This window comes from Diorhabda carinulata, chromosome 1 (genome assembly GCF_026250575.1).
Source record: "Diorhabda carinulata isolate Delta chromosome 1, icDioCari1.1, whole genome shotgun sequence".
Taxonomy (NCBI): Eukaryota; Metazoa; Arthropoda; class Insecta; order Coleoptera; family Chrysomelidae; genus Diorhabda; species Diorhabda carinulata.
In genome coordinates, this window is record NC_079460.1 from 34861439 (window position 1) to 34882247 (window position 20809).

General features: G+C 29.1%; 1 protein-coding gene across 3 annotated transcripts; it reads left to right on the forward strand.

Annotated features, from left to right (window-relative positions):
* The first annotated feature begins 48 nt into the window (after positions 1 to 48).
* On the forward strand, positions 49 to 19612 carry LOC130901107 (leucine-rich PPR motif-containing protein, mitochondrial). Of its 3 annotated transcripts, none has more exons than XR_009060247.1 (15): positions 49 to 467; positions 518 to 630; positions 2317 to 2695; positions 5575 to 5797; positions 5936 to 6121; positions 6282 to 6483; positions 7251 to 7463; positions 8898 to 9112; positions 10558 to 10728; positions 12138 to 12508; positions 13281 to 13445; positions 14301 to 14532; positions 14710 to 14872; positions 16106 to 16321; positions 16792 to 16977. XR_009060247.1 is itself a non-coding variant. In XM_057812210.1 (14 exons), exons 1-14 carry the CDS (start codon positions 370 to 372, stop codon positions 16264 to 16266), a joined length of 2892 nt encoding a protein of 963 aa, XP_057668193.1. In that variant the 5' UTR covers positions 152 to 369; the 3' UTR covers positions 16267 to 16977. The 3 variants fall into 3 exon arrangements, 1 of the variants encoding a protein (XP_057668193.1); XR_009060246.1 differs by lacking the exon at positions 16792 to 16977 and adding an exon at positions 19454 to 19612 and having other exon boundaries at positions 89 to 467; XM_057812210.1 differs by having other exon boundaries at positions 152 to 467; positions 16106 to 16977.
* The last annotated feature ends 1197 nt before the right edge of the window (positions 19613 to 20809 follow it).

Here is a 20809-nt window from a genome sequence, read left to right on the forward strand (position 1 = left end):
AAATTAAATACAAAATATTTTTACCATTTATAATATGAACGACTTCTTATTCTGATAAAAAAGACTATTGACTTTAGCATTGATAAATAGTCAGTATGTATCTTTTTTTTTGTATATTGCTGTTTGTCATTCCAAAAATAAATCCTGTTGAATTCTATGTAGTAACTGAATAGTAGAGATTAATTAACAAAAGAATAAATATTTTTTAAATTAGTTATTGGATACAATTTTCGACATAAGTAATATTTAGTTTTCAATTAGAAGAAGATTTCAACCTTTCTAATTGTATAAAAGAATAACCTAAAATAAAGTTATGTAGCGTTTTCTATTTGAAGTATTTATCAGTTAAAATAAAATTATCATTAAATTATGTTTCACCAATCTAGTTGTATTAAAAAATTAAGTGGTGTCAATCTAAAGTATACATCAATTTTCAAAAATAGGAATGTTAAATATATTAGTTTGGGGTACGCTTTGGTTAATATTTTATACAGATTATTTGTTATAGTAGTTTTAGGATTCCAAACCTCAGCAAAGAGGCAGAAACACGTAATTCAATAAATATAGCTCAAGAAAGTAAACATTTAAATCTCAAACCATTAAGTGATTTACACAAAACTGTTAATTTTCGTAAGTATTTATAATTGCTGCTATAATTTTGAGAAATGGTAGAATATCTAAATATAAAATAACTAATTCTTCTGAGACCAAATTTTATTAAAATTATACCAGTAGCTTGCCTGCAGGAACTATGTGATTTTATAGATATTCCTAAATGTTTTGAAGTATTTAAATAGTTTGTATTACACAATGAATGAATGACAGTAGTTACAATAATACACATTAACTTTGCTTTACATCATATATCTGGGATATCCCTCTAATATCCACATTTATAAAGATTGATAGTACCATTTAGCATAAATGTAGCTAGATCAAAAAAAATTTTATGCATGAAAAAAATAAACTCAGTTCTTGTGAGAGCATTACTTTATATAAATAATATTAAAGTTGTTTGCCAAAAGATATTACCAATCAACTAAACTGCACTTTGTGTAATTGGATACTTCATGTCACTAAAGTTAGCAGATCAATATGAGCAGATAGAAAAAACAATAAGCGGAAAATTAAATGCTAATTACGTGCCAAATAACTAAATTTTCTGCTGTGGCTGTTCTGCTAACTTTAGAAAAAGGTTAGCATAGTAATGCAATTTAAATGCACAAAATCAATAGATAATTGAAGTAGAACACTTCCATAATTAATTGCTCCATTTAGTGCAAGGCATAGTGGTGCATTTGTTTACAAAATTGTTTGATAATCCTAATTTTCCTGAATTAAATAATATAAGTAAAAAAATTAAAATGTTATAATTTTTAATTTTTTATCAAATATTTCAACTATCTTAAACAAATTAACCTAAATAGATTTGAAGAATTTTGTTTTTTTATATGTTTTATTTATGTTATAACAATATGCTCCCTACGTGCGGATACTCTCTCTCGAGAGAAGTATTTCAATCTCACTCCCATCTTAATGTATAAGATGAGTGAGAGAAAGGCCGAGGACGCGCTTAAAAAATTGTTTGCTATTTTTCAGCAGTAATACGTTAAAAAAATATTCTTACTGCTTCTAATATTAATCTATTAAATTTTCCAACTTATTGTTATGTGTGTTGAAATTTTTATTTATTATTAAAATATTTTATATAACTTTTTATGGTGATTGAAGTTAACAGAAACATTTTGCCTTGAAAAAAATTATTTTTTTTCTGTAAAATAATGAAAGTAGATAGGTATTTTGGAAATCATAAAATTTTATGATCCCAGTAAACCAACAATGTTCATTGAATAATTTGTACAAATTATTGCTATATATAAGAAGTGGAAAATGCATCTCCCACCCTTGGATACAGTCAGAGTAGTCGTAAAGACGAGAGTTTGTAACCAGTCTTAGTTCGATCGTTAGTAATATACATCAGTAAACAAATTATAAACTAAATAAAGTCTTAATTATTTTAATAAATTGGTGCTTCGAATACAAGCAACAAAATTGGTGGTATATTTTTTTAGTTTCAAAAAACAGACCACTTTATTTATTATCAATGTTACACCATCATTAACTATATCAAAAAAATTACCTAAAATTTTTCACTTTTCTTGCTTACTGACAATTAGATTTATCTTCATAAATTGATCATTGTTTATCAAATAGTTCCAAAACGTCTACAAAGTTGAAGTGCCATTTCTGTTTAATGCAACATATTTAGTGTAGGAAAATTGTATACTATAGTAATTGTTTTTCTTATTTTTTCAGAAAACATTACAAGTGATGAAGGACATTTATTGCTACTTGCGTGTGGTGCATCAACATTCAAATCATCCCAAAATGAAAGAAACATAGTGTGTCAGAATTTATATGCAAATCTTGAAAAGTACAATAAATTGGATCTTAGAATTTACAATAGTTACATTAAAATATGCACAGAAAATAGAACTTTAATTAATTGTGAAACATTTTTGGATAATCTGAAATGTGAACCTTCTCAAGAAACACTCAAGTTGCTTTTTCAAAATGTGTGTGAAAGTGGTGATGTAAATCAAGCTTTTAATATTTTAGAGCTAATGAAAAATAAGGCAATAGCCATAGATGAGTCTGTCTTCAATGATTTGGTATTAGTACATACTTTAAATGGGTAAGTGATTTTTGAAACAATTCTAGTACATACAGATAATTTTATACAGGGTGGCTCCCGTGATTTTGACTTGTTTGTATTTATAAAACTAATATTGATATATGCAAGCTATAAGCTGTGTTGCCCATTTTAATTGAGTATTGGTTTTAGTAGCCGCAGAATTGAGCTTTTTCCATTTGGTTTGGGGAGTAAAGTTACATCTGTGTTTGAATTCCATACTAAACAAACTGTTTAACTACCATTATGCTTGTATTCACCATAAGATGCTTGTTTCAATAACCAAGTTGATGGCTTGAGAGAACTTTGTTATTGTGTGTCAATGTGTAATTGTGCAATGAGTGCTACTACGTTTGATGTTGCTACTAAAAGCGTGGATGTAGTGTAAGTTTATATCAGTGTTTTGTTTGAGGATTTTCATTAATAATCTTCAGGGTTAAAATATATTTTAAAATACACAAATTAATGTTTTTAAATGTCCCCCGAGGAAGCGCTTTAGGAGAGTTTTTTTTTCAGAATGTTATACCTTTTTTTTCCTAATAAAATGGAACTTTGTAACAATGTACCGAGCTTAATTTTTTATTCTGTAGCATTTTCATATTACTGGTAAATAATTTATGTTTCAATTCTGTTTCCATGCTTGAATGTGGTAGTAAACAGTGTGTTTTCTAAGGTTATAACTTGAAATTTTTGAAAGAAATGGTAAAAGATATTAAAATATAAATATTCCAACTAAATATGCATGAATTATTCAACAATGGAAAATAATTCCTTATCTGCACTGCAATTGAATTCTATGGGGGACAAAAATCCAATGAACTTGAATGGTTAATTTTCTAATTAGTGGATTATATACAAGCTGGGCATAATATATAGTATATAGATGTATTTGCAGATATTTTCTTTTTGCTTCTGAAAGAAATCATCGGATATTGAAAGTTGAGATATTGAATATTTTCAAGGAATATCTTAGTACATAAATAATAGGTATTTCCTATTATATAATTTGCAGATTTATGTTTATGACACAGATATTAAGATAACTAAACCTATCTCTATAAAATCACCACTAATATTTAAGTAAAGTAAATTAATTTAAATACCATTGAAATATTTATTTATTTATTTATTTTTATTTACCAGATTAACAGTACATTTCATTACAAAGTAATACAATCACAAAGTGATCCGACAGAGGAAACGAGTTTCCTGTTCGTCAGTCTGGAGACAATAGACAAGCTTGGCAAGACTCTTAGCCATGACCTAGAAAATTAAAAATACTAAGTTGACGATGGTACTATATATGCAATATATAAAAAAAAATTCTATTTAATAGTTTACAGCTCTCAATTATCTACATAGAACTTGGTTTTCACTAATATTTTGTTTTCAATATTACTGATAATAATCAAATAAATTGATTTGAATATTGTTAAAATTTATTACTTGGAAAATAAATAATACCAAGTTAATAATACAATATAAATTTGTGATATATAAATAATTTTTATTTAAAAAAGTACAAATATGAATGATCTACATATAATTTGGTTTAAATATTTTATTCTAAATTGTCTAATTTCGTTTAGGGGCCTTTTTGATACTTCTGGAAACTGAAAACTTGTCTTGCATCTGTTTTGCTTTTTCTTGATCAAAAACAGTGGCTGAGGGAAAAAATTTCACTGGTTCTGGGAATGGATTAGTCAGTTTAGACATGTTTAAAGGTAATACCACACTCAGTCTCGTTGATGAAGGGGTAAACGGACTCTGTCCCTTTTTGCCAGTTGAAAATTTAGGCAAACCATTCTTCATGATCTGTTGATGTTTTTTATCTTCTTCAGTTTCTCTATCAGTGGCAACAGTTTCAGTCTTGATTGTTTCATTGTCAAATGCAAACTTTTTTGGCAAACCGTGCTCTCTACATACATTATACCTTATAGATGTTGCATCTTGTTTCTTTGATATTTTTTCTTTTCCTGTTGCATCCATTGATGGTATATTCACTTTAATGCTGAGATATTTCCACTGATTAATTTTGGTGAAAGAGCTAATGCTTCTGAACATTTTTACTGAAATTCTTTCTCTTTCAAATATACAATAAACTTCACTCAAATTTTTTCTAATGAAAGATTTTTTTTGTTAAATATTGCCGTTTCTATGGGAACGGTTTTTAGATTTCGAACTTAGATATATAGCATATACAGCCAGTATGGATAAAGATCTGCATTAAACGACGGTGAAAATACAAAACACGAAAAAATATTTATTAATGATTAGGTATAAGATCGATATTTAAAGTAAATATTTATGATTTAGACAATGATTTATTTCAATTGATGATGTGTCATTTGTAGAAGTAAGAGTTAATATAAACGTCCTCTTCCTTTATTAATTTCAATAGTTGACTAATTGGTTATCCTCTAATCTATTAATCTCAAGTATTGTTTACTAAAAAATATTTTAACATTTTAAGTTATGTAAGTAAGTGAAAATATAATAATCATCTAGCAGAAATTAAACTATCCATCAGAAATAGCATAATAAATTTCATTAATTGAAAAATAGCCATAAAAGGCAGATTTCCAGGAAAGGTAATATGTACAAATGAGCATGTTGTATAAACAAGCTAGAGCCAGAGGAAGTACTAGACTGAATTAGATGTAAAACTTAGATATTAAAAATTTTTTTTGTCCAGTATTCCAGCTGAAACTGTTTACTATAATTTCTATGAAGTTGGAAACTGGCAGTAAGTTTCAGCTCCAACATTGTTTAAAGAGGAAATATTCATTAAAGAAGGATTACGTGATTCAGTCATATTATATCATTAATTTTAGACTAGACTAACCTTTGCAGCTTCATATAACTTTCCAGTATTTTTTTAGGGGAATAAAAGCAGCTGAAATAGTTTTAGAAACTATGAAAACAGCACATATTCTAGAAACACCAGAAACATATTTTGCCATTCTTAAGGGAATTATCCAAACTAAAAATCACAATGAATTGAATAGATTTTTAAAAGAATATTCCATTACCTTGAATGAAAGTAAACTACTTGTTGTATTGAAAGAATTGGGCTTAAACCAGTCCATAAATTGGTTACCACAGGTATTAACACCTCATTATTTATTATAAATTATTGTCGCAATATAATCATTATACTTCTACATGATATATTCTATATTGTATCCCACGCAAATGTATCATTGTTGCAAACCATACATATTTCACTCTTATTTTTTATAGATAAAACCTTTGTTTAGTGATTTGATTATAACAAGGGAACTTATAAATAATATAAAAAATATTTGTATACATTTGGTACACATGGGTCAGTCAGACTCAGCACTTAAAATATTCAATTATTTCCAACAAGAGCCAGAGGAAAACAGTGGCTTGTTCATATTAGAAGAAATGTTAAGTTCGGGAGAGGTAAGTTATAAATTATTGATGTTATTTTATTAATATCTGTGTTTTTTGAAAACAAAATTTTCAACAGGTCAACTAATTTTAGTAGTCAGACATCTGATTATTAGCACCATCAATATTTGTGTAAAATTAGAAATATTGGCTGTATTAATATAATTTTTAGGATTTTAGCAAAATTATTGATGCTGTAAACTCTTTCCGCAACGATGATTTGAATGAATATATTTGTGAAAAACTAACAGAAATTGCTTTGAAACGGGGATATTTTGATATATCTTGTAAACTATTTGAACATTTAAAAGAGATAAGACCTCACTTTTTTTGGCCATTATTTCTAAATGCCTATAAGACCGAAGGCGAAACAGGTATGATTTAATTAATCATTGAGCATTGCACAATTTTTATATGGATGATAATATACAACAAGATAAAAAGTTATCGGTATTGTCTAGATATGGAACAACTTGATTTTGAATGTATCAATAATTTAGTTTGTTATCATTCATCTTTAGTTTTGGGTGAAAATGCAATGCAAAATACAATGATTTGATGGCTGTTTTATTTTTAGTCTTATGTAATTTTTTTTTTGAATTTAGTATGTATTTTTAATATTCTCTGACTCATCAAGCTTTTATTTTGTATTGCCTTGTAGGGTTCATTCTTTTACTTCATTTTTAGTGGAATGTTAGTATCATTAGATGAAATAGTGTGGTAGTGATGTTTTCATGTTCTCGGTATCACATTTCTTATCAAGCTAACACACAAGCTAATTAGTTGATTCAAGAGCAGGTATGTCAGCTCTTTTTTAAGATTCTGTCATTTTTCGGATCAACTTGGGGTTTTAATAACAGCTGAAGTCATTTTTCTATTTACTTCACTTTGCCTTGTAAGGCAATTTTTGAATCACTCTTGTTCAATTTTTCAGCTACTCAGATACGATCTTGATAGTTTCGGTTAGATGATAGCAAAACATTTCTTAACACTAAAAACTTAGCTAATATCTGAGAGAGTAGTACTGTTTGTTTTATAGTACCATACTCATGTTGTATATTGTTTATGAAGCTCACTGGGCTCCAGTGCTTTTTTATAGTTGGATCATTTTGTATAAAATTATTACTGATTCATTTTATAGGAATATTCAAAGTTATAGAACTAGCCAATAAATTGAATGTTCATTTAGATTCGGACTCCTTTGAATATTATATAGTTCCTTACTGCAGTCGAGATGATTTAATTTATCTAATGGAGAAATTTAAAAAAATGGGATTCACAGTAAAATTTACAATGGGCCCGTTGTTGCGTGTGTTATTAAAAGAAGAAAAAATAAACGAAGCAGCAAAACTATGTGAGTAGATCTATATTTGGAATATATTACATAATAGATAAATGTTAACACACAGTTTATCTAACAGTTTTAATTATTTAATAGTATACCAGCAAAACTGTATTTTATCAGTATTAATTTTACAGCATTTCATGCACATATACTTCTTGAAGAGTGGATTACTAGTAAATTCTGATTTGATTGTTTATTTTCTGTTTTCCCGCCTTTTGCTTCGGTAGATTACATGATTGAAGATAATGCATCTTTTAATGATTATTCACAGAAAATATTTGATAACAAATGTAAATAAGCAAAAATCGGTCATAAAAAAGCCTGGAACATGTCATTCGCTTTGTTAAGTATTGTGGCACAGAAGTCACTTCTGATTTATTTATGCTAACGTTCAAGTTTTTGAAGAAATTGATTTGTTATCAACCTCCCACTCCATTCCAATAATTCAATAAAACTCCAGTTTCGCAGCTTAAACGTCCTCCATCTATCTACACCGAAAGGGTCTAAGAGGTGTTATCGGCAATGAAAATGGTTTTAAGACAATTATTATTTGAAAATCTTTTAAATTTTATAAAAGCAATTTTCAATATTTTTTTACATTTTTAATCTATTTCAAATCATATTAATTACTTGGAGATATCAGCATTAATTAAAACAAATCTTTTTCCTAATATTACTAAATGACAACAATTGCAAAAATGAAATGAAAAGAGGAGGAAACAAATACTGACCTTTCTTAAGTGTACGTTGAAAAGCCTATAAGTAAACAAGTAGATTTTACTACTGTGCATATCAATTTCATTATTTCATTATTTTTAACATACTAGCATAACTTTTATGGAAAAACTATTCGAGGAATTATATTTTTGATTTAGATTTTTTTTATTATAATGATGAATTTAATTTTGTTTGTAAATAGTAATATTCGGAATTTCTTAAACAAAAGTGAAATAAATGAAGTAAATAATTTTTAACTAATTTGCACAAATCTCTGACGAAACAAGGCTTAAGAAGGACAACCAAGCAAAAAGAAAGGAGTAAATACATTCAGCTCTGGAAAAGAAATTCCTAGGACAGAAGACGTTGGAGGCTCAAATCGCTTTGCTAACGCGAGGAATATTCGAAAGAGAATCATCACGTCCACCGTCCATTTCTCAATGATTGCCAAAACAATTAAGATACTTTGAAATCTTATTACAGATTCCCATATAACACAACACCATCAGCTATACATGATTTTACACCGTTCGAACTAATTTTTGGTCGGCCTTTCAGAAGCTCTGACCATTGACTATTTAGTATTTGGATACCTTAAAAGAAAGGTTCATGAGAATAATCTGATGAAATTAACGTAATTGAAAACATTGAATAGCTAACTTGTTTAATTGAGCTGTAATAGTCATCACCCGTAATACAACAAATGATTTCTGTTTTAACTTTTAGGTGAACATTTTGATGTACATATTGGAGGCGACAGATTGTTTAAATTAATTTGTTCTGTTTGGAAAAGAACAAAAAATCGAAATTTAGTTAGTATATTGAAAAAAATTCATGAGTATAATAAAACTGGAGGAGATTTATTGGGAGACTTTCTTGTTAGCTCTATCAAATTTTGTAAATATAAACAGGATTTTCAGGATGTCTTAGGACTTTTGCAGGTAAGTGAAGAACATTACTCTTTTATTGCCAACAGGTTGCAAAATGTCTGAAATATCTTTGTTGGAACCTAGAGAAGTATAAAGCTAAAGCATTATTTTTTAAATAACTTATATTAGTGCTGTACTTTGCCGTTTGTCACGTGATGCTGGTCACATTTACGCAACTTTGGAAGCAAGTAGTGTTTGATTTTTATTAAAGCTATTAGAGTGCAGAAACAAACATTTTCGGCATATTTTATTTTTTTATTTCCGTAAAAGAAAGAAATCTGCTGCGGCTCACAAAGAAATATGTGAAGTTTATCGCACACAACAATTGAAAAACACTTAAAATGTCTTGGGCTAGTTAGAAACTTCACAAGTTGAAAGAAATTTACACAAAGAATCAACATTTGCGATTTGCATCTTAAACGAACTGAAACCGACCCTTTCTTGAAAAGAATCATCACTGATGATGAAAAATGGGTCCTGTACAGTTCCATATTTCGAAAACGATGAAGGAGCAAACACGATGAACCAGCACAAACTACATGAAAGCTGAAAAACATCAAAAAGAGCTCATGCGGTCAGTTTGATGGACTACAAATGTGTTGTGTTTTTTGAGCTGCTTTCAAGGAACCAAACGATCAATTCTGATGTTTACTGTCACCAATTAATGAAACTGGATGAAGCAATTAAAAAAAATCGACCAGAATTGTCAAATCGGAAAGGTTTAGTATTCCACAGTGATAATGCAAGGCCTCACACATCTTTGGCAACTCGTGGGAAACTATTGTAGCCACATCCCCCATACAGCCCTGATCTGGTACCATCTGATTGCTATTTATCTCGAAGCTTGCGTCTGCGTAGTTTGTAGTGACTTTTCAATAATTCATTTTTTTTTAATTATTATTCAACATTGTGTCAGATATAACAAGACGACTGTCAAAGAAATCAGGTTCATCTAGTTTCACTTTGTGTTCATCGATACAAAAAAAGTGTTATTTCATACTACAAAACCGAAATTACTTTGTCGCCAACCATATTTGCTACAGTTTGTAGCATTTTATCAACTTCCCATATACAATCATATTTAAAAAGGAATCCCGAAAATTTCATCGTTTTCGCAACCTTTTGACATCAGTTTATTTATTTTTTTCATCAGCTCTTTTTATAGCAAAACTTTTGGAAACGGTTTCTAATTGGTAAGCCCCTGAATAATGTTTTTTATCAGATCCAAGAGAAATAAGATATCTTCTTTTATCAATATCGGCGCCATTCTTCATTATATACTACTCCAGATTATTTCATGTTTCTTTATTCAACTATTTGTCTTGATTTGAATGTTCAGTTTTGTAACAAATTGAGCTGAGCACAATTTTACCTATACAGAATTTTTCATGTTATTTTTTCTTCACTTTTAAGGTTACTGTACTTCAAAATGATAATATTCATCCTTATTGTTCTAGGATATTAATAAAAACACGCTAAAAATAACCATTACATCGGCAGATGCTTTACGAGAAATTATACATAAACAAGAAAATGTAGACAAGGAGTTATGTGAAGAAATTTTGGATCAAATTGATCAGATTCTGGAATTCAAATTGAAAATAGAAAGTGATTATATTCCACATCCCGTAAGTACATAAATATACAGACATATGTATGCTCTTTCTCAGTGATTTTCAAAATCGCAGTACAAAGTACTCGTTTTTAAGGTATTATAAAAAAAATCGCATCCATAGGCCGCAACTGAACTTTCTTCCCAGCCCTGAGCAATCCTATGGACCACACGAGGTATTTTATTTCAAACCTTCTCCTCGGCCCATGGGACCGCATTTAAATATGTTTTACAATTTGATTGGACCGTCCTGGGTCCTGGGAACATTACCCCACGCTTGGTCCATTTGACTTTTTTTCATGACCTTCAACTCCAAACAAAAAAACTTACATTTCAATTTGTTTTTGTTTTCGTCAACATAATTCAAATAATATTTATTAAAATTGTTAATTTGTGCTAGCTTCACATTACCTGTAGCTATTCTTGGTATATTTTGTTTTTAAGGGATAAAAAAATACTGATTACAATAATGTGTTTCTCCTAAACAAACACTACAAAAAGTAATCAATTTTTTTACTTTGGAATTTACAATAATATTTTTGATTTATTTTCACAACACTCTACACAATTTCTTCTCACCTTTTGACTTTCTTTGGCCATCTTTCTTGACTAGTTTTTTTTTGTTTTGGCGTCTCTTGGTCAGTTATATCCGTGGTTTTTTCTTCAGTAACTCCTTTGCTACACTAATTTGAAAGTCAGTAATCGATATATTCTTTTTTGTTATTCTTTTATAAAGAATATGGGTATTTACCATTGCTATACCAAATAGCAGCTCAATAGCAATTTTCCTATACCACTTCAACGTCCTTCTCAAAGAATTGTTCTAGTTTGCTATTTGATCAGAGAGATCTATAGAAGATTTGCCTTTACTATAGTCGACTACCGCTCTGGGCCATGGGAAAAGTTTTAGCGGGACTATGGACCGCACACAAAAAACATAATTTTTTCCCACTTTTTATTTCAAATAATTTTTATCTTGATTTTTCCTTGGATCCACACCCCTTATGGAGTGTAAAAACACAAAAAAAATTTGGGCCCAGGGGAAAGTTTATCAATTTCAGTTGGGGCCCAACGTGTTAAGAGATTATGAAAGAAAGTTTCTATTTTTAAGGAGCAAATGATATCGTATTAATGAAATCATTGGTAATTAAATTACCATAACTTAGGGAAAAAAATTAGAAATTGAACACAGCGGCTTTCAATTAAATTAAATGATGTTATGAAAAGCGAAAAACAGTCAGGAAACTTTCAAATGATATCCTGTGTTATGAATTTTTTTATAGAGGTCTGTAAATATCTTAACATTCGTTTCTGTAAAGTGAAGCACATTATGAGAGAATTGATTTGATTCTAAATTCTGATGCTTGAATTTTACAAGACTGTAGAATTTGTCGATTTGAATAAATCATGTTATTCTTTTTCTAGCGTGATATGAAAGTTGATGAATTAGAATGTCATCTGGTAGAATTAATGGAAAAAGGTTTGGAAACCAGAGGAACTCTCAGACGATTAATTCAGATGCATGTTAATTTAGGAAATATTAGTAGAGTAAAGGAACTTAGAAAACAATTCATAGATTCTGGATATGAAGAAAGTCTTGGGATGAAGTCGTCATTATTATATAGTTTTATTAAAAATGACAATCTTGAATCAGCACTAAACGTCTATGAAGAAATTAGAACAATTGATCCAAAATTCCATATTGATCATTTCAAATTAATAGATATGGCAGCACTATTAGTTAGAAATGGAAGGTGCTCAGAAGCTCTGAATTTAATAGAAAATATTAAAATCAGGTAATATTTTTCAAAATATAATACGCATTTAGATGGAATAGAATCATTTGCTTCCAAATTTTCATAAATATGTATTATAAATGAGAAATATTGAATAACTTTTGGTAAATTTAAACAAAAACTTACGAAAACTGCTACTCAATATGATAGAGTGATGCAAAATGGTTAAGCTTATTTTAACTTGAGATTTTTTACTATTATTTCATAATGCTAATGTCTCGAATAATTCAGAGGTTTTTGAATTCCGTGCCATCAAAAATTTAGTTGAACTCAAAGCATTGAATGTAACTATCAAAGTTTTCAATTGTAATTATTTGAACCACGACCCAGTGCCGCCAGACGAAGACTTGAGGAATTATTGTATAAATTATCTATTGATGAGGTGATATATTAGCTTGATGCTCTTATATTTAACGCTTATGTTAATGTAAGATGGTGCTCCAGTAAAAATTGTACCATGTGACCTGACTACGCCAGCGTCGAGCATCAATATAAAATTGCAGTTTAGAAGTACTTCTGCACTCTAGCATAGACAAATCTATTCTTATTTGGATATTGGAATAATGAAATTTTTGTTTGTATTATAAATCCTTACATACCATTTATAATAGCATATTGAATTTTCAGTTCCAAAATTTCCAACCTAATCTTACAATTAGCTATTAATGTTTTCTGAATTTTCTACATTTACAAATAAATACTGTTTTGGACAATATATTATAAACAAAACTGGAATGAATATTGGTCAAAATTCTATAATTATTATTTTTAGGCTAGGATTTCTCACAGAATCTATACAAAGAAATTGTGTAGAACTATTAAATGAGTACAAAGATGAAAATGAGCAGATGTCAATGTTCAACATATTAATTAGTAAAGGCTTGTGTAAAATCAACAATATTATGCTTGGACCATTAATTAAGATATTCCTAGTGAGGTGAGATAATTAACTAATATAATATTTTTAGTTATGTATATTTGGGAGTTTTTAGCATATGTTTATTATTATAGTTTTAGTAACATGGTATATCCCTCCACTTATGATCTTCTATACTACTTGTTTATTTATGCTTAGATTTAAAGGTGTCACTGAATATTCTGTTACTCGGTTTAGTGCATTGTTTTCTTCAAATCATTTTTTGATTCGTCTCCTTTACAGCTGGGAATAATAAATAAATAAAATCTCGATCTTATTGGTATCATCCCAATTCTCAGTAGTAGAGCATGGAAGGTCTGATCATTCAATCCAGTGTCTGTTTTTGACATTTTGATTATTATTTTCATTATTGATATAATTATTATAGTTTTATTTTTAGTTAATATATGATGAATGCATGGAATATGATTGCACATGTCCAGTTAGGGTTTGATACCAATACAAGAGATGAAATACTATGTAACTGGTATTTCAATTTGATCAAGTCATTTTTCAGAACTTTTATGCAATTGCTCAGAATAGATTGGAATGTATTCCATCTATTCCAAGCACAAATGCAAATATAATATAATTAGGCTCTAATTAAAAATTTGCAAACAGTACAAATTTGTACAGAATTGGTCCTTTTTACAATTCAATATATGGATTCTGATGGATGACCAGCTTACAAATGCGATCCTGGTGATTTTTGGGAATGAGACTTGTAGACCTGTATTTTCTTTTGTATTTTTCCTTTTATCCACTATCATGAAAATAGTTCATTTTAGGTATCTACTCATTAGAATAATTCATTTTATTTATAATTTAGTTTTGCAGTTAATTTTTCCAAAAAATCATAATGAATTTGGATTTTAGGGGAGATTTAGAAAATGCTTTAAACAGGTATTGTGCTATAGCTGAACAATATAAATTCGTACCTCTACAATTTGAAATAATTAGAGATATAGCTAAATCACAGAATGAAGAATATCTGCAAAGAGTCTTAGATACTACAACAAAGGTACGTGGTCCAATTTCAACTCAAGTCATATTGATAGCAGTATTTGCCGAACTTGGAAAGGAGAGTATTTTGCAGAAACTATTTGCGGTATGTAATAATTTTCAGTTAAATTGAACAGAATATCTTTCATCATAATAATGCATTACCTCAACTTGTTTACTCTTATCAAAAACAATTAATTATCAGGACATCTATTATATTTGTTGTGCTAATTTACGAACCAAATATTCTTGTATCATTCTTAACCACTATCTTAAATTTCAGACAACAAAGATCCCCATCCAAAATGATTTGAAAAAAAGGTGTGAAAGGTGGATCAAAGAAGGAAAATCGGACGCATTATTGACTCTAGCAAATAGTTGTGATAGATTATCAACAGAAATAATTGATATCAATTTTGTTTATCAGTGTATAATCAAAACGTTTGGTAAGTGGATTTATTAATAAGCACATTTGATACCCAACTTTCTATACACAAAATCCTACAATTTAGTGAGGTCCTTATGAAATAACTGATTATTTTGATTTAAACCCCAGAAGAAAAGCTTCAACAAAGTTCAAAGCTCTAATTGTGCGGGGAACACTGGAAACATGTATAAGTCACTTGAGGTTATCTCACAACTTTTCGTCTGGTGATAGCCCATGAAACTATTATCAAGATATCTAGGGAAAGTACAAACAAGAATATAAAAATCAATCCATCAGCATTACCAGTGATGAAATAATTCAGAAAATAACCATTAAAAAAAGCTAAACCAAAATGCAATTGAAAAAATGACTAAGAATAATACTGAAAGTTGAGTACCTATAAAAGCTCGGAGCTCCATTTCCTCGACTTAAAGCTGGCATGGTTGTGTCGAGGAAAATTGAGAAAGGAGCTCGAATGGTTTTTCTTGACTCTGAGCATTTTCCTAAAAAATACTCCTATATGAAAAAGTTTCAAGATAAGAAAGAAACCAAAAGGGAAACATTCTGGCGATGCCTTCCTGGATAGAATACTCTAATGAGAACATTTATAGAGCTAGAACCAAAATGTATTTGGACTTTGAAGCCTCATTGACTTCCTCATGGGGCTCTGCTACCTTAGGAGGCACTTACAAAAATTAAACAGAAGATGTTTCGTACAGGAAATCTGTAGGAGCAAAAATCTAAAGTCATTGAGACTAGCACACATGTCTGAGTTTAGTAGTACGGGGAGGGGAGCTGTAGATATTGAAAACGGCCATGATGGGGATACAACAATTCATAGTTTTAAGTATTTGTTACCCCCAATCTACATCTATAAAGAAAAAATGAAAAACTGTAACAGGTGTCAGAATTTGAATATTTAAGGGTTGCAATAAATAGTAAAAACTTTTTGGAAATATGAATAAATGAAAACAATTAGAAAACAGGAAAATGTTTTATTGTAATAAAGAGATAAGCAAAGCTAAACTTTAGAATTATAATGGAATTGGGAGTGAATTGATATATCACAGCAGAAGAGTACTAGCCTACAGTTTCTGAAATTTCACACTCCTAATCTAGGTATATCCAAATTTATACAACTATCGATTCTCAATTTTTTTCTCTCATTTCGTTCTAGTTTTTCATGACAATACTTAGATTAGTAATATTGAAACATCTTTCTTCTAATAATTGACCAGGTTATTTATTTCAGTTCTCAATAACGATTGTGTTGGTGCTGTTAAATTTTATGAGCAATTAGTAGACAAAGATGTACACATAGACAGAAAACTAGAAAATGATTTGTACCTATTGTTAAAACAACATAAATGTTCACTGCCGGTTGGTTTAAGACATCATAACAAAGGACGTTGAAGAAAGATATATATAGATATTTTCATATCCTGTTGGGATTTTTATTTTTTTATCGGTGAGTACGAAATGTATGCTACAAATAATTTTTCTAGAATCAAAACCATTTGCTTTGTATTAATTAAAATTTAAGTAGTATATTATACAAAGGTACCCATAGGTGTTCAGGAATGCATTTGCTACAATTTTTATTAATCACTGATTTGCTACATACTTTAACAACCTGTTAGGATTTTGAGCAGCATTCATTGACGATTTTTTGGAATTTACCACGACTCATTTCCCAATCTTTACTTTGTTTTAAGTATTGCTTTATAAAGAGTGGTATTTTCTGATGAATATTTTTATTTTGTGTTGATTAGACAGTAAATCTTTCGAAATGTAGTTTTGTTCCTTATTGTAGTTATGTGTATTGCTTCAGTTGGAGGTTTATAAATACATCCCAAAAGGCTATCTAAATTACTAGTTTTGTTGGAAAAGTTTTTAAAGTCTCATCTTTTATGTCTAATGAGAAATTTATTTTTCCAGACCTTCACAAATTATTCCTAGATCAACCTAACAAACATTGTCATGAAGAATACAGAGCATTTTTCAGTTTTCCAATTGCTTAGAGAAGTACTTGAAGAATCTGTAGTTGAATGTGAGGAAAATTAATTCCAATAACTTAACTATAAATCTAGTCCCTTATTAAATATAATAAAAGATTGGCATTTTCTCATTAATTTTTATTATTCCCAAAAGAGTGAAAAACTAGAAAAGAGTAAATTACTTACAAAAATTTATAATAAAATTTATAATGTTAAATATTTATATATAAATATTTTATATATCAGGTACTATTTTGATTTGTGACTCGAAAATTTGATTGTGGTATCCATTGTCAGTAATTCATTGCTTCTACTTATAATTTCCTGAACTTCTTTTTTGTGAACTGTACTGAGGGTAATGGTATTCATATTCTCCAAATTTCTTGTCAGAATTCATGCAGTCGTTATAGATTTTGGAAAGTACTTTCATTCCTTTTGATATGTTTAGTCTTCGTTGGTACGATATTTCTTGGCTTGCATTATTCATGCAGTTGTTGTAAGTGTTGTAAATAAGTTTCATTCCTTCCCTCATCTTCATTTCATCTTTGTCTAATGTTTTTTCGTCCATTTTATTTTTGTAAATTTCAATATAATAATTTAAGAATAATAAATAAGAAAGAATGACAGAAATGACATTAAATTTCACAATTCTCATAGGCCACCCAGATTTATTTATTAATTTATTTATTTTTTCTTTTTGAGAGAGAAATAATTTTACCGCCGTCTTTGTCATCAACATTTATCTTCAGCTTATTCACCAATAATATCAAAGGGATGTAGACGTAGATCATTACATATGATTTTTGGGTTTTTTCAATGCAAATATTTGTTACATTTTCACAAGTAAAAATATCGTGTACCAAAATATTTATGGCAGTTTATTTTTCAATTAAAAAGTAGAGATGTATTCCGTTTCCTAGCATAACCTAACTTAATGTCAATTTGAAATGACAGGACTCATTGAACAGGGTGAACATCTTGAATCATTATCTACATATTCCGATTAAATAAAGTGGGAAGTAGTGTATTACACTCAAAAACATTTTTTTTTTGTTCTCATTTTTATTCTGCATTTTATAATAATTTCTCTTACTCGTCTCTTTCACATCCTACATTTTCTTATATATTACTCCTCTCTTGAATTCAGTTTATATATCATGATCTCTGTTTTAAGTACTTGTATAAATAATAATTGAATGGCCATGTGCCACTTAAACCCCCTTTCCATTCGAGATTCTAGGTGTTACATTATACTTTTCCTAGAATATTTAACCACAAATGCTTTAAATATCGTATAAAGTATGGTAAAATTGACATATTTTCTCAATTTCGACTAAATATGAGAAATTGAGACTCTTATATTTACAGATATTTAAACATATACTCAGCAGGTAGTATTAGCGGTGATGTTACATCGCTCTTTTCAAACATTCGCGGGAATCAGAGAATGTTTCGAAATACATTTTGTTTGGTAAAAGAAAATTTGCAAACCACAGTAAGCTCGTTGCTAAAATTCAGTTTATTTCCTTTTTTTATATAAAACAAAGAACTTTTTTCTATGTTAGTTATATTGTCGCAATAAAACAAAATATGATGAACCTCAAAAAGTATAAGATAAAAGGAAAAGTTGCTTGTGTCTGATATAATCGCCCCATAGTAGTTGTATGTACTCAAGTATTGTCATGGTGATTTATTGTATTAATAATACCTGGCATTGCTTGTGGAGCTCAGACATTAATTAAATCATTATTAAAATTAAACCACGGTTCTACTGATAATGTGGAAGGATGGCATCGAAGACTAGATAAGAATCATTTTGTTTATTTATGGCCAAAAAATCAATTAATGTAAGTAAATATTATTACTCACATAGTGTTTTAAAATTTATGGTTAAGAATCGATTATTTTGAAATGTTAGGCACATGTAAGTACTTTTATTATGATTAGGTAGTGTGGTGTTATTTTTAAACGTTAATTGCACTTACCTCTATGGTTTTTAATATACAATAAGATTATAACAATGAATTTTTGAAAAATGGCATCTGTTTATTTTCGACAACCATTTGAAAAATGCAGGATTGACTGCCGTACCCTATATGAGTAAACTAATTTTACTAGGCCCAGATTTGGAAGGTAAAGAAGAGTAGAAGTAAATATTTAAGAAATTGAATTGAGAAGTATTTGCCAAACATAAACCAGTCCATTGAAGGTAATAGATTATAATTAGAGATAAGAATAACAAAAGTAGTTGTATTGAATATACACAATTGGTTAATTGTGTGTAAGATAGAAATTGAGTCTGTGTCCAGTGTGAAAAGCAAGAGAAAACGTAATAATTGATCTTGCCAACATCATTTAATAGAAATTATAAATATTATATTTGTAGGTAATATATGACTCAGTAATTCGTTGTTTTAAGTTATTTTATTTTATTTGCCGCTACTGAGTAGTGACGATTCCAACAATTCCTCGAGTTTTTTTTCTAAATAATAAAAATAGAAACTTTTATACTAGAAAGACAATTTTGAGAGAAATTCTACTTCATAGACAAAGAAAAGCATAAGATTATAGAATAACTGTTTTAATTTTTTATTTCTTTTAAGGTAAAGAAGAAGTTGCAGACTTGGAAGGGAAACATCATGTGGCACACTGAAGAGAAATAATTCTTTCAATGAAATTGAATTTTTCATACGCACAATAACATCATTTAGAAATAATACAAATTACAGTTGATTATTATAATAAATTTTGTTACTACATTTTATGCGTGTTCATTGTTTGCATATCTATTTTGAATATTTTTTTCACAGATATGTATTACTAGTACAGTTACCTATTTTCTCTAACTTTGCAATTACTTTTTTGTTATTGGTCCTTTATAATGAAATTAAATTGGAGGATTTCTACTGCGTTTTCCATTTTTAAAACTTATCTTGATCACTAGAGTAGCTATCCTATAAGAATCCTTTAATCTCTATATTATACTCTTTTGTAAATTCCTCACAAAATTCTGTTTGGTATATAGTAGAAGTTGTTCATACAATGAAATTATTGTAAACGTTATCAATAGTTTCAATATTATTTTTAAACTGTTAATATAAACTCCAAAAGGTTTCGGCTAAAATTGTCATTCTAATTAGAATCTCACAGTATTGCTACCTATATTAGAAATAGAAAAAAAACTTATAATCACAACAAAATAGCACGGGAAAATTGTGGTGTCCACATATAGCAATTTCAGACCTTTCGTCGGTGGTCAAAGTATTATATTCTCAAACCACACGTTAAGAAGACATGAAAGCATCTGTAATCAGAAATAACTGTAGATATACTGAACAATGATTAACTAACAAAATTACAGTGGCTGATGCAGGTTTCGATAATCAAGGTATCGTCTCCAGAGACTAAAGAAAAACTACCTCACTGGTCTCTGAAGACGATAAGTGGGTTAATGAAATGTGCGTCAGACAGAGAAAATGGTCGCATTCAGCGGACGTAGCGCATATCGCTACTGCTATCAAAAGCTACTAACGATCGGGAACATGTTGAGTGTTCGCTATTAAGTCTTTTTTTGTTTTCTAGGTCTTGTTAGTTTATGACAGGTATATTTTCAAAATTGAGAAGAGTTTGTAGCGTATGAGTACGATTCAGCTAGGGTTGTACAACGGTTTCGTCCGGTAAATGCGTCCATTGTGAGTGTTGGTGTAGTGGTATCAGTAAACAGCGTGTTTACTTAGATTTGGAAATATCCATCAATGTCCTCAACAGTTCTAGAAATTCCAATTTAATCACTGTATTTTGTAATTATACTACTAACAATTTTCAGTTGAATGTGACTATACAAGATATAAAAAAATCGCAAATTACATTTTTGATTTATGAATTGTAGCTAAGAAAGTATACCCAAGTGTTCAAGCAAGCTTTTTCACGTGTTAAAACAACTGAAAATTTTTAGAGTA